Source organism: Sorex araneus, chromosome 5, assembly GCF_027595985.1.
Source record: "Sorex araneus isolate mSorAra2 chromosome 5, mSorAra2.pri, whole genome shotgun sequence".
NCBI lineage: Eukaryota > Metazoa > Chordata > Mammalia > Eulipotyphla > Soricidae > Sorex > Sorex araneus.
This window is the reverse complement of record NC_073306.1, coordinates 214,469,395-214,482,699: the sequence shown is the minus strand read 5'-3', so window position 1 is coordinate 214,482,699 and position 13,305 is coordinate 214,469,395. Positions and strand designations below refer to the sequence as shown.

Genomic DNA, 13,305 nt, shown 5'->3' with positions numbered 1-13,305 from the left:
CCAGGAGTAACGACTGGCTGTAGAGCCAGGAGCAAGCCCTCCGCACTGCCGGGCAGGACCCGCAAGGCAAACTAATAGCAGTAACACAAACGTCAAGAGAACGTCCACGTCAGAAAGAATCTCTCAAAACCTGCTGGCCTCTGCATTCAGGTCAACACTAACGACTCCTTTTCCCTTGAGTTTCAACCTTTCACATCTTAAAAAAAAATAATAACAGTTCAGCTCAATCATCACTTTTTTCACTGAAAAGGCAGGAAACAATCAACCTTCCGTACTGAGCCGCCTTCCGCAGGGCAGGTCCGGGAGGTGACGGGGCTTGTTCCCGGGGTCTCGGGGCCAGGCCGGACCTGTGCAGCCCCTGACAGCTCCCGCCAGCAGGGCCCTCTGCTCAGAGCCAACACTCCCTCAGGGCGAGGCAGGACCCTGGGGCCCCTGGGACCCCCCGCGGCTCTCACCCAACACTCCGGCCGAGTCACACAGCGGCGGCAGGCCTCCTGGAAGCGGGAATCTGGCTCCTAGACGCCAGCCTTATGGCCTCGCTGCGCCACACAGAACCCAGCTCCGCTGCGGGTCTCTGCGTGCCTCACCCAAGGGGCGGCCCTGGGTTCAGCCCCAGCATCATGGAGACAAACACAGATCTGGGCACGGGGTCGAATCCGAGCCGCCCCGTGGGCACACGGCCGGGGGCTGATCCCAGCCCAGAGGAAGCCCGTGACACTCGTCCCTGGGTGCAGGGGCCAAGAAGCAGCGCGGCGCCGGGAAGGGTGGACACAGCCAGTCCCCGGAGACACCCCCTGCAGACGCGCACACGGACACCGTGCTCAGAGTCAGGGTGGACACGGGCACGTGGGAGTCCACCACGTCCACATGCAAACGGCACTGACCGGGTGTGTAAGGGGCCCAGACGGAAGATTCGGGGAGGACGTGCAAAGGCCAGACGCCCGCACACTTCACGTGAGGTGTGAGACGAGGGGCCTCCTGGCCCCTGCCCGGGGGCCACACGCAGGCTGTCCTGCACGCAAAGCCGCGCCCGCCCCTGGGTCCTCTCCAGCCCCGCCCACTCCCCATGACCCCGGGAGGGGGAGGGGCCTTAGTCTCCACAGGGACTGACGCCCGAGCCGAGCCCACGGCCTTCCTTGGGGAAGGGCCCCCCAGCCGGGGGAAGCACGCGAGAGGCCCCGGGTCCGAGCCGGCCCATGAATCAAAAGGCCGTTTCTTGAAAGACCAGCTCCACTAGCTCTGTGCTGACACGGGTTCCAATGGGGCCATCAGTGAGACTCCGGGTCACGGAAATCAACACGTGATCACAGCCGATGATCTGTTTGTGCAAAACACCATTTCTCCCAGGGAGATGGGCGGGGGGCTAGCAAAGATTAAAAAGGGTGTGAAAATGCAACTTCTGATCACAAGTACTTTTATTGAGGCCAAGACATAGTTAACTACATTTCAGTAAGAGTAAAATGAGATGGATTTCAAAGGAACAACAGCAGAGGAGACACCTTGGGAACACGGAACAGAGGAGGAGCACTGTGTCGCGAGCGTCAGAGACAACATCCTCACGGTCTCGGCGGCCGGGTCCTGCGGAGGGGAGGAGGTAGTACGTGCAGGCTCCTTTCAGTCCCGTCACGCGAACACTGGCTGTGTCCAGTACCTCCACACAGACGTCCGCGAGCCCGAGGCTCTGAGTCGCCCACAGCCGGCGGCCGCCACCTCGCCTGCCCTCCGGGTCAGGGGCTGCAGCCCCACGCCTCGAGCCAGGCGCCGAGAAAAGTCTGGTTTCCAATGACAACAAAAGCCTGGTTTATAAATAAGTTTATTTATAACGTATTTACACAATGGAAACGAACAGGGAGCTCACGAGTCGCACGAGGGGAACGAAGGGTAACAGAAACAGCAACAGAACCGACAGGCAAAACCCAAGGGAACACCGAGTCACCGAGGAGTCACGCATCAGACAACTTCACTTCTAACCTCACGGCGTCACCACCTGGCCGGGGGCCGCGGGCCCCCTGGGAGGGCTGTCCGCAGCCGGGACGCGGGCCCCACGCGCGGGCGGGGCTGCCTGTGACTGTCTCCGCGCAGCGCCCCCGCGGCCCTCGCAGAAGGCGGCCTCAGCCCGACGGCCGCTCTCCCGAGGGCACAGCTGGAGACGAGTGACCGAAGGGTCTCGGGAGCTGCACAGGAGCAGGCGGGCCGAGAAGCACCGTCGTGACGAGGGGACGGGAAGGGTCGGCAGCTCAGTCACACCCGCTGGAGACCACTCCGTGCCGAGGCAGGACACTGGGGGTGGAGCCTGGTGGTCGCTTTGACTCAGGACGGGGGTGGCCTGGGGGCGAGGGTCTGGCGGCCGCCTTGAGTCCGGGACGAGTCTGGGGCTCTCCCGGCGGACGGTGGTGACCGTCTGCTGCAAACAGCATCGGAGGGACGCTGGGACCTACACGGGGCGACGACCTGCCAACTAGCCCTAGGAAAGAACCTCCGGGAGACGAGCAGAAACAAGACATACGCAGCGTCAAATAAGGCACGGGTAAAAATCTACACACGGTATCCAGTGAAAGACAATATATATATATTTGGAGGTAGAAATAATTACAAAAATACTGACATTTCTAAAGCATCAGCGTATCTGTTACAAACAATCACCAACTAACCCCGCGCAGAAAAACTGTTTGCAAAGTGACTCCTCGACGTCCTCGGCCCCCGAGCCGCGGCCCTCGCTCCCCCCGCCCCCGAGTCCTTACGAAGCATCCGGAGAATTCCGTCAGGGGCGGAAGAGTCACCCAGCTTTGAGAAAGGCCGTGTGGAAACCAGGAGAGCTGTGCGTGCCGTCGGCCTTGTGGGCACCCCGGTGGTGGCGTCCTCCCTCCAGGCTCGGCCTCACAGGCCCATGGACGTCCTGAGCAGTGTGGCGATGTCGGCGGGCACGCTGCCCTCGTCCCCTGCGGGCGAGAGGGCGCGGGAGCTGTGAGGGCTGCGGGGGTCGCACAGGCCTCCGCACACACGGGCCCACGCTCGAGATGAACACGCACAGTCGGGCCACCCGCACACAGTGCTCGCACACGGCTATTCAGGCCTGCTCAAGGAAAGCACTTTGGGGGGGGGGGAATCCGGGCCTCCCGGCTCCACCCCTGGCGTCACCCCTGGCGGTGCTGGGGACCCAGGCTGGGCCAGGCGAGCTGTGCCAGGCAAGCGCCCGGCCCGCTGTCGTCTCTCAGGAAAAGGTGGCCGTAGCGAAGGTCAGCAAGAACAAAGACAGCGAAGGCCTCACGCCACCAGCCGGGAATCTGCTCCCAGACCCAGGGGCCACCACACTCAGCCCCGAGACTTCCGAGGGCCACGGTCAGGGTCACTGTCGAGGACGAAGGCGCCTCGGTGCAAACTACTCTCACCCCGAGTCTCTCCGGATGGGACCACCGTACCTGGACTTATTTTTTGGGAAAAAACCCAAACAAACAAATAAACAAACAAAATACCACCCTGTGCCAAGGGAGAACCTGGCCGCCCTCGGCCAGCTGACCAGCGGCCGGAGCACCTACTGAGTGCGACAACAGAGCAAGGGGCAGCTCCGGAGCAACGGCTCTGTCTGGCCCCACACCTGGCCTTCAACAGGGCTCAGGCCTCAAGGGGGAAACGGACAAGAATCTGGACAGCGGCAACACACACTATTTGGAAACATCTTTCACAGTGACTACGGCATCCAGAGACTGAGGGGAGTAACAACTGCAGAAGCACGACAGTCACAATGTGCTCAGCAAGGGCCACTGGGAAAACGAGGACACAGCCAGTCCCGCCTTGCAGTCACGGTTCCCTCTAAGGCTGCTGTGACATCCAGAGCAGTAACACCATGTGAGCACTTGCCTCGTGAGCACTCGCCCTGGGTCAGGCTCCTGCACACCTCCAGGGTCACTCCTGGGCACAGCCAGGAACAGGCCGGAGCCGCCCCGTGGGATGCAACCCCCTGTCCATCGCCCCCGCCCCAAAGACGTGCTACCAAGCAGGTAGCTGCGCCGCAGGGCTCCCTGGGAGAATGAGGGTGACCACGCCCGGCCAGGGGAGACCCCTGCCCGGGACCCCTGCCCGGTGTCTGCGGGGCGTCCTACCTTCGTCAGCGGTCGTCATGTCCTGCTCCAGCTTCAGCTTCTGCTGGTTGATCTTGAGCATGGACTCCTCAATCGTCCCTTGGCTTATGAGCTTGATGACCAGCACTTCTCTGAAAGCACGAGAAAGGCCCGCTGGTCACTCAGTGTACGCACGACGACTCGGATACCCAGTCACCTTCCGAGTTCAGTCAGAGCAGTCTGAAACCGCTCCTCGAGAGACACGCCCGCAAGGCCAGCCGCCCTCGCCCTGGGTCCCGGGACGGGCACGTCCCATCTGTGACCCATCTGTTTCTCCAGGTCGTAAGTTAGCTGTAGTAGCCCGATTCCAAGCCCACCTGGCTTTCGAAAGGCTACTAAGGAAGTCCTTTCGACTGCTTATCTTTGTCAAAGGGCTGGACATCGACTGAACTTATTTTTCAAACTACACAAGTATCTGATGTGAAGATGAGAAATTAATTACTAACGAATAAACAAAGAGAATAAAGTTCATATTTCACACTGCTGTCATAAAACCACGGCCACAGTCACATTTTCCCAAGAATATTCAAGAAAAAGAAGCCAAGAGCCCAAGGCAGGGGACCCGCCAGACTTGACCCTAGTACCCCGGCATCTCGCTAGAAGCCGCGTGCCGGAGCCCTTACTTGGTCTGGCCGACCCTGTGGCACCGGTCCTCCGCCTGCTTGTCGTTGTACGGGTTGCAGTCGATGTCGTGCAGAATGACGACGTTGGCGGACGTCAGGTTGATTCCCAGGCCCCCAGCTTTTGTTGACAGCAGGAACACAAAGATATCCATGTCGGTGTTAAACTCATCGATCAGATGAATTCTGGAAGGTAAATGCATTCGGTTAAACCTCACGAAAGGCACCTCCGGGTGTGGCCAAAAAGCCAAATATCCATTTGACCGGAAAAAAAAAAAAGAACAATTTCTCAACTGGAATGAATGATTTAAAGTCACCAAAGCAAGGCAGCTGCATCAGGATGTAGGCATTTGGAACGGAACAGATCTCCCTGTGGAGCCAGGGAAGAACACCCACCTCTCTGAGATCTGGGTCTTTCCGTCCAGCCTCAGGTACCTGTGCTGGTGGTGCTTCAGGAGGACCTCCAGGATGTCCAGCATCATGGTGAACTGGCTGAACAGGACGACTCTGTCGCCCTGTGGGGCAGGAGAAACACGACGATCACCTACTGACCAACGTGTCCTCAATGAAAATCAATTACGAAACAGGTAGGCACACTATATGGACTTCAAAACCCAGAGGTAACTTCAGTCTTTATCTCTAAGGTGCTCTGAAGAGTTTCCTTTCCTAACAAAAATGTCAGCCAATGGAAACTGCTACAAAAGTGCTACATGGAGTTTGGGTTTATACATTTAAGCTGTTCATGTTACAGTTGTTTCAAAACACAAAGTTTGAACCAATCAGACTGGCTGTCAAGTATGACACAATGAAAATGAAAATGTTTTTGTTATTTTGCTCTTTGGGTCAAACCCGGTGATGCTCAGGGGTTACTCCTGGCTCTGCACTCAGGAATTACTCCTGGCAGTGCTGGGGGACCATATGGGATGCTGGGAATCGAACCCGGGTTGGCAGTATTCAAGACAAACACCCTCCCCGCTGTGCTATCACTCCAGCCTGAAATGAAAACTTTTAAAGCATAACATAGAGCATCTCTCCATGCAGGTATAAAGACAGACAGACGGAGAGAGAGTCAGGCACAGCAACTCATTATTCCTGAGGTGGTAAAGAAAAGGAATTCAGGAAAGCACATGCTCCAACATATACCCCAAACATGCAAAACACCAGGTTCTGGAGGATTCATTGTAAAGGGTAAAGCTTCAGGATAATCAAACCACCCCAGAATTTTAAAGAGACAGAAACTGGGAAAATGCAAAAGGATTCCGTGTTTTCTTCTGCAGTACCTTCTGTTTCAGTTCAGACAAGATGCATCCTAGAACTCGAAACTTCCCAGAATCTAAGATCAAATCCATGTCTAACTGGAAGTTATTAATGTGTCGATACTGTTTACAAAGTACGTTTAATTCAAAGTCCGTCATAACTTCCATATCTTCAAAAATCAGGTCAGGGTTGGCCTCACGATGCGTCGGTTCCTCAAGACAAGACAAAACACACGTTCAAAGTCAAGGTGGTGCACGTGAGGAGTGAACAGCACGACCAAGCGCCCACGGCAGGAGCCCAATCAGCGACCCCTTACTCAGCAGATGTCACAGATTCATACTCCTTCCTAGAGAGGGGGACTCCCAGTGTTCTAACGCACACACTGGCATGCGTCACGCAGACATGAGATACTGCCGGGACTCGGTTCGCCGTGACCCCAGCAGGCTCTGGGCAGAGTGACCAGCCACTCCAGATCAGAACAGGGAGAGCGACAGAAAGTCTCGTTCCTCGACTGTGTCTGGAATTCTCTCAGGTGTAGGGCACGGTAAGTTCTGTCTGGTTTCACTTTGGAGGCCAGGGACGCTCAGGGACCGCCTCAGGGCTGACCCCGGTGCGCGGGGACGAGCGGGGACAGAGGCAACCCCAAGTAAGCGAAAGGACATTGCGTCTCTCCACGCAGAGAGGAGAGGCTGGTGCTAGCGGGCGGCGGTGCTGAGAGGGGCAGGACTGAGGTGCAGCTGTGCCCGCGACACGCACTGCAGACGCCCCCGCACACCCCCTCGGTCTCAGAGACGCGGGGCGGGGCGCAGGGCCCGGGGAGGCTCACGGCCCGGACCCCGTCCCCAGACACGGGCCCAGGCGTTGCGGCTCTGGGCTTGGGCCTCTCCTCAGCTTCCATGTCCCGCCTCGCCGCCCCCCTCACGCTCACACACGCGACGCGTGTACCTTCAGCATGAGCTGGGCCATGTCCCGGAGCTTCTCGGGCGTGTAGTACTGGCGGTGCAGCAGCGGGTGGTTGGCCATCTTCCGCAGCTGCATCATGACGTTGCACATCTCCGTGTTCCTCTCTGCAGCCCAGAGAGCACGCGTTAGGGGAGGGAGTCAAGCTCGCAGCGCTGCCGAGACGCATCTCAGCCCAAAAAGCTTGAAAACTGCATCTACAAGTCACAACGCTGCTGAGTGGGCCCCCCACGACCACCTCACGGATACACAGGATGCAGGCACACCAGGGGACCGTACTATTTTGCATACCAACGTGGGAATCAAGACCATACCCAGGTTGTTGATAGACTTCTTCATCCTGTTGAAAAGACTCAGGTACAGCTGCTCCTGCTTCTCGGACATGGCACACAGCTCAATGCGATCTTTCTTTGGGGGCAGCTGCTTGAGAACCTGCGGAAAGGCAGCAGGTTACTAGAAAGCTCAAATGAAGATAAGACGGGTTTTAAAAACACAAGGATAATAAAAATTTTTTAAATGCGTATTTTTACCTCTTCCTTTACTCTCCTGAGAATAAATGGCTTTATTATTTGCTTTGCATGCGCTATTCTCTCCTTCTCGTATATACTTTGCTCGTCTGCGGATTTCTAAGTAAAGAAAGAATATGTTCTCTTACAAACTTTATTTTTTCTATTAATCTTTTTTTTTTTAATTCTTTTATTGATTCACCATGTGGAAAGTTACAAAGCTTTCAGGTTTAAGTCTCAGTTATACAATGCTCAAACACCCGTCCCTTCACCAGTTAGAAACTTCATTTAAGTAATCATCACAGGGTTACACACCAGAGACGCCCCAGTACCAGGATCTGAGGTTTCTGCTACATACACTGAATTCACCCAAACGGACTTCAATCTGAACTCGGGGCGGGGACCTTTGTAAAGCCCCATACAAGCTGGAGGCCGAGACATACATGGGACGATGCACCTGGAATAATGCAGTGAACTCTGCAAGGCCGTGTCCGGGGGCGCCCCTGGGCCGGTGAGAGCGGGACAGGGAGACGGGCAGAAGAGCCATGCTCACCTGTAGGAAACTGGCTCTTGGAATACGGGAATTTCAGACAATCTTGGAAATGGGGATTTACTGTGACCTGACAGCGCCAGGCTCAGCGGCCTCTGACCCGAGTCGTTGCACACTGCACCTCACCGCGAGAGCGGAAGTGAGAGACGCTGCTCGCTCCCAGGGGAAGGTGTCACAGACGTCTTGCGGGACAGTGTCATTTGGGTCCGAGTCAGCAATCGCTGAGGCACTGCACACTGAACCCGGGAACTGCTCGCACCCGGCAGATCTCTCCTCGCAGGAGAACACCTGCCTCACTCCCCCCAGAGCTCACTCACGCCAGCTCCCACTGACTGGTGGACTCTGGTTTAGCGGCCGCGCCCGGCAGTGCCCGGGGGAAGCACGGGGAGCGGGGGCTGGGCCGGGGGCCGTGTGCAAGGCAAACGCCCCGCCTGCTCGCCGGGCCCCGGGCCAACTTCCAGAAATCACTTTTCTCTCTCTCGACTCGCACTTCTGAGCACCTGATCCTCTGGGCCGGCGAGCACCTGGGTGTGATCCCCAGCATCCCGCCCGTCCCCGAGACCTGCCAGTGACCCCCGAGCACCGAGCCAGGAGTCGTCCTCAAGCACCACAGGGTGTGGCCCCGAAACTAACATGTATTTCCTCGTCAGAAACCTTTCCTGGGTACTCGGCTCCACCCGGCGCTACGGCGAACTCGGAGGGACACTATCGGCCGAGCAGTCCCCAGAGGGCCTCGGCCAAAGCCCCCACGAGCCAGCACGGAGACCCGCGCCAGTCCGCGTGGCCATTCCCCGGCCGGTCGGGGCCTCAGAGCAGGACTCCCAGGGGAACTCTCCCCGCCGGCCCCTGGCCGCACGCCCACTCCTTGGCCACTCGGTCACCAGCCAGGTGGCCCCGCGAGGCCAGCAGGGCAGGCAGGGGCAGGGCAGGCAGGGGCAGGGCGGGTAGGGGCAGGGCCCAGAGAGGCCAGCAGGACAGGCAGGGCGGGCAGGGGCAGGGCGGGCAGGGGCAGGGGGGCAGGGGCAGGGCGGGCAGGGGCAGGGCGGGCAGGGGCAGGGGGGCAGGGGCAGGGCGGGCAGGGGGGCAGGGGCAGGGCGGGCAGGGGGGCAGGGGCAGGGCGGGCAGGGCGGGCAGGGGCAGGGGGGCAGGGGCAGGGCGGGCAGGGCGGGCAGGGGCAGGGCGGGCAGGGGCAGGGGGGCAGGGGCAGGGGGGCAGGGGCAGGGCGGGCAGGGCGGCAGGGACAGGGGGGCAGGGGCAGGGGGGCAGGGGCAGGGCGGGCGGGGGCCTCACCGTCTTGGAGGAGAACATCCTGCGGATCTCGCCGGTGCTGCTGCTGAACATGTGCGGCATGACGAAGTTCAGCAGCGACATGAGCTCCAGCAGGTTGTTCTGCACCGGGGTCCCCGTGAGCAGCAGACGGTTGCTCGCCTGGGAACGGGAGCGAGAGTCAGCGCCCCGGCTCTGCTCGAACCCGGAGCCACTTCCTCTTCATTGACTTCCCTCCGTGCCGGAGAAACACTCCAGACGGCTGACAGCAAGTCTGTGACAAGAGGAGCGGCTCCGGAGGGCGCGTCCGCCCCACCAGGGGCTCGCCAGGGGGCAGCGCCCGGCACACGCGCACACGGCCGGCCGACGGGTAAGTCACATGTGACAGTTACACGGTCATCGCTAGAGACTGTGTCGGCTCTATATCTGGTTTTATTACTGATTTTCTAATTGAATCACCATTGAGATACAGAGCTACAAAGTTGTTCATGATTGGGAGAGGGAGAGAGGCGGGGAGAGGGGGAGGGAGAGGGATAGAAGGAGAGAGGGGGGAGAGAGGGGGAGAGAGAGAGAGGGAGAGAGAGGGAGGGAGAGGGAGAAAGGGAAAGAGAGGGGGAGAGAGGGAGGGGGGAGAGAGAGAGGGGGAGAGAGGGAGGGAGAGAGGGAGGGAGGGAGGGAGAGAGAGGGGGAGAGAGGGAGGGAGGGAGGGAGAGGGAGGGAGAGAGAGGGGGAGAGAGGGTGGGAGGGAGGGAGGGAGAGAGAGGGGGAGAGAGGGTGGGAGGGAGGGAGGGAGGGAGGGAGGGAGAGAGGGAGAGGGAGAGGGAGAGGGAAGAGTCCGAGGCTGTCCCGACACCCATCCCTTCATCAGTCTACATTTCCCACCAACAATGTCCCCAGTTTCCCTCCGCCACCTCCCCTGTCCCCTGCCCCAATGGCGGCACTTTTTACCCTTACCCCTCCCTCCCGCCCCCCCCCCCCCGCACTATGGCCTGCAATACAGGGGGGGGGTTACCCCGACTCCCCTTCAGAGGAAGGGGAAGGGAATCAGAGGCACGCGGCAGTGCGGGTGCTCGCCAAGCCGTGCAGAAGCAGGGCCGGCCTGCGCCGGGGGAGGGGCCGGCTGACCGGAGTCGGGACTGGGAGAACCACCAAACGCTCTTACGTTAATCGTCATGAGATGCTGGTAACGGATGGAGCCCATGTTTTTCAGCATGTGGCCCTCGTCGAAGATGGCGTAATTGAGCTTCAGCCTTCGGAACAGACTGCGGTCGTCGGAGCTGCTGATGGCACAGTTGTACCTGTCTCCAACACAAGCAGAACCCGCTAAGCCGGGGGCCGCGCTGGTCACTGCGTATCTGCGCATTTCTACGTGTCAGTGCCCAAAGACGCTGCCCTGCAGCCCACGTTCAAACACTGACCGCACCCCGCAGCCTCTCTAGACAAATCACGGAAGTCGCTGTATGAGGCGCAAGTAGCATTTAAATGTCATGATTAAGAGAACTTTCGACAACCGGCAGAAACCAACCTGAGTAACAGTAATCGCAACGGCTGCACTGTGGCCTGTCAGTGCGCTCTGGCTGGGTGCAGGGGGCTCCCGACCGCCTACACCTGGCTCCAGCCCCGACTGATCGTTTCATTGAGTCACCACGAGATACAGTTACAAAACTGTTTCTGTGTGGCTTTCAGCCTCAGGGTGTTCCACACCGGCCCTGCACTGTGCGGTCCCCTGCAACAGTCTGGACGGATTGCTTTAATCACGGCCAACCAGCAGAGTCGATGGGCAGAAGCAAGCACCACGTGCTGAGTAAACGTGAAGCGTGAAATAAAACTACACAGCAAGTGTGGCGCAGCGTAGGAAGAATCCTCTTCTACTGGGAGATGCGGAACAGGCCGGAAAGCTGCCGCCAAGTAACGACTCACTTCAACACCACTGGAGAGGAAGCCCAGCGGGTAGGGAGCTTGCCCTGCGTGCCGCCGACCCGGTTCCATCCCCGGCATCCCATATGGTCCCCCGAGCACCACCAGGAGTGATTCCTGAGTGCAGAGCCAGGAGTGACCCCTGAGCATCGTTGGGTGTGACCCAAGAAGGAAGGAAGGAAGGAAGGAAGGAAGGAAGGAAGGAAGGAAGGAAGGAAGGAAGGAAGGAAGGAAGGAAGGAAGGAAGGAAGGAAGGAAGGAAGGAAGGAAGGAGAAAGAGAGAAAGAGAAAGAAAGTAAGAAAGAAAGAAAGAAAGAAAGAAAGAAAGAAAGAAAGAAAGAAAGAAAGAAAGAAAGAAAGAAGATAAGAAAGAAAGAGAGAAAGAGAGAAAGAAAGAGAAGAGAGAGAAAAAGAAAGAAAAGAAGGAAAGAAAGAAAGAAAGAAAGAGAAAGAGAAGAGAGAGAAAGAAAGAAAGAAAGAGAGAAAGAGAAAGAGAGAGAAAAAGAAAGAAAAGAAAAGAAAAGAAAAGAAAGAAAGAAAGAAAGAAAGAGAGAGAGAGAGAAAGAAAGATTAGAGAGAAAGCTCAACAGAACAATAGACTAAAGTCCCAGCAGGACATTTGCTCTGCCCGTCAGCAGTTTCTCTGCACCGAGGTCACTGCTGTCAAAAACCCTAACGGGGGGGGGGGGGGGGGGGGGGGGGGCGGAGCGACAGCACAGCAGGGAAGGTGTTCGCCTTGCGCGTGACCGACCCCAGCTCAATCCCTGGCATCCCATATGGTCCCCTGAGCACCGCCAGGAGTAAAACTCCTAGTGCAGGGCCAGGAGGAACCCCTGAGCACTGTGGGGGCAGCCCCCAAACCAAACCGATAATAAAGACCAACCCAACATTCCTGTCGTTTCTATGTTTAATTCTACCCAACTTAAATTTGTTCTTGAGAATGAGTTCTCACTCTAATTAATACAGAACCTACAGTTAGAAGCAGTACAGATATGTTAGAGTACATATTATTAGAAATATTAAAAACATAATAAAAAATCTTTCAGCGGGATATTGAAAAGCTTGCTTTGTCGTAAGTGAGAAGTGATCGTACGCGATGAGTCACCTGGTTTTGGGGGAGGACCACCCCGTCGCTCAGGGATCACTGCGGGGGGCTCGGGTCGCAGGCCGGCAGGAGCCCGGCAGCGCCCTGAAGCTGCACTGTCCCGCCCCCAGCGATGGTGGGGGCTGCGTTGGTGGGGGGGGGTGCTGGCAGGGACTGTGGCCCTGGTGCCCTGGATGGTCCTGAGCCCCACCGGGGGTGATTCCCGAGTGCAGAGCCAGGCGTGACCCCAAAGCAAACAACATAAGAACGTTAGTCCTGGAGCTACACGTCAAGCCCCCAAGTGCCGGCCTGCCCCACGGGCTACTCTGTCCTGACATGCCCCCGCTGCCCCCGACTCACGTGGTCACGATCACGTTGTACTCCTCGTATTTACTGTGTATGTTGTACCGGATCTGCTTGCGCTCCTCCTGGGAACCTGGGGTGGGGGGTCACACGCGCGTTGGCGGGGCCAGTCGGCTCTGCGGCACTGCAGCGAGCCCCGAGCCCCCACCCCACTTACCCTAGTCACAGAGCACCCCCCGCCCCGCTCACCGTAGTCACAGAGCACCCCCCGTCCCGCTCACCGTAGTCACAGAGCACCCCCCGTCCCGCTCACCATAGTCACAGAGCACCCCCCGTCCCGCTCACCGTAGTCACAGAGCACCCCTGCCCCGCTCACCTTAGTCACAGAGCACCCCCCGCCCCGCTCACCGTAGTCACAGAGCAGCCCCCGCCCCGCTCACCGTAGTCACAGAGCACCCCCGCCCCGCTCACCGTAGTAACAGAGCACCTTCAGCGCCGGGCACCACAGCTGCACCTCCCGGAGCCAGTTATCTAGGGGCAAACAGAGGACGTCACTCTCCCAAGAGTGGGGGTGCGGCGAGACACCACGGGGGCCGACAGACTCAGAAACAGCAGGAACGGGGGGCTTGAAACCACAGGTTTCACGGTCTGACTCTAGCTGTTTAGAAGGACAATGGAGAGCGGGGACCGACTCCCGTGTGCAGGCGGGAGCACTCCTGGCTGG

The 13,305-nt window shown here is 58.4% G+C and overlaps 1 protein-coding gene across 2 annotated transcripts in view; it reads right to left on the bottom strand.

Annotated features, from left to right (window-relative positions):
* Window positions 1-2,547: 2,547 nt before the first annotated feature.
* The window catches only part of SMARCAD1 (SWI/SNF-related, matrix-associated actin-dependent regulator of chromatin, subfamily a, containing DEAD/H box 1), a 51,949-nt gene continuing 41,191 nt past the window's right edge, over window positions 2,548-13,305 (bottom strand). For both annotated transcript variants that reach the window (XM_055139595.1, XM_055139596.1), the window contains exons 14-25: window positions 13,053-13,112; window positions 12,639-12,714; window positions 10,440-10,575; window positions 9,302-9,439; window positions 7,486-7,581; window positions 7,270-7,387; window positions 6,941-7,062; window positions 6,019-6,207; window positions 5,135-5,253; window positions 4,742-4,924; window positions 4,101-4,210; window positions 2,548-2,939 (exon numbers count right to left, since the gene is read on the bottom strand). In XM_055139595.1, the coding sequence (XP_054995570.1) occupies window positions 2,878-2,939; window positions 4,101-4,210; window positions 4,742-4,924; window positions 5,135-5,253; window positions 6,019-6,207; window positions 6,941-7,062; window positions 7,270-7,387; window positions 7,486-7,581; window positions 9,302-9,439; window positions 10,440-10,575; window positions 12,639-12,714; window positions 13,053-13,112 (1,409 nt within the window). In that variant the 3' untranslated portion in view covers window positions 2,548-2,877. The remainder of the gene's footprint in view (window positions 2,940-4,100; window positions 4,211-4,741; window positions 4,925-5,134; window positions 5,254-6,018; window positions 6,208-6,940; window positions 7,063-7,269; window positions 7,388-7,485; window positions 7,582-9,301; window positions 9,440-10,439; window positions 10,576-12,638; window positions 12,715-13,052; window positions 13,113-13,305) is intronic.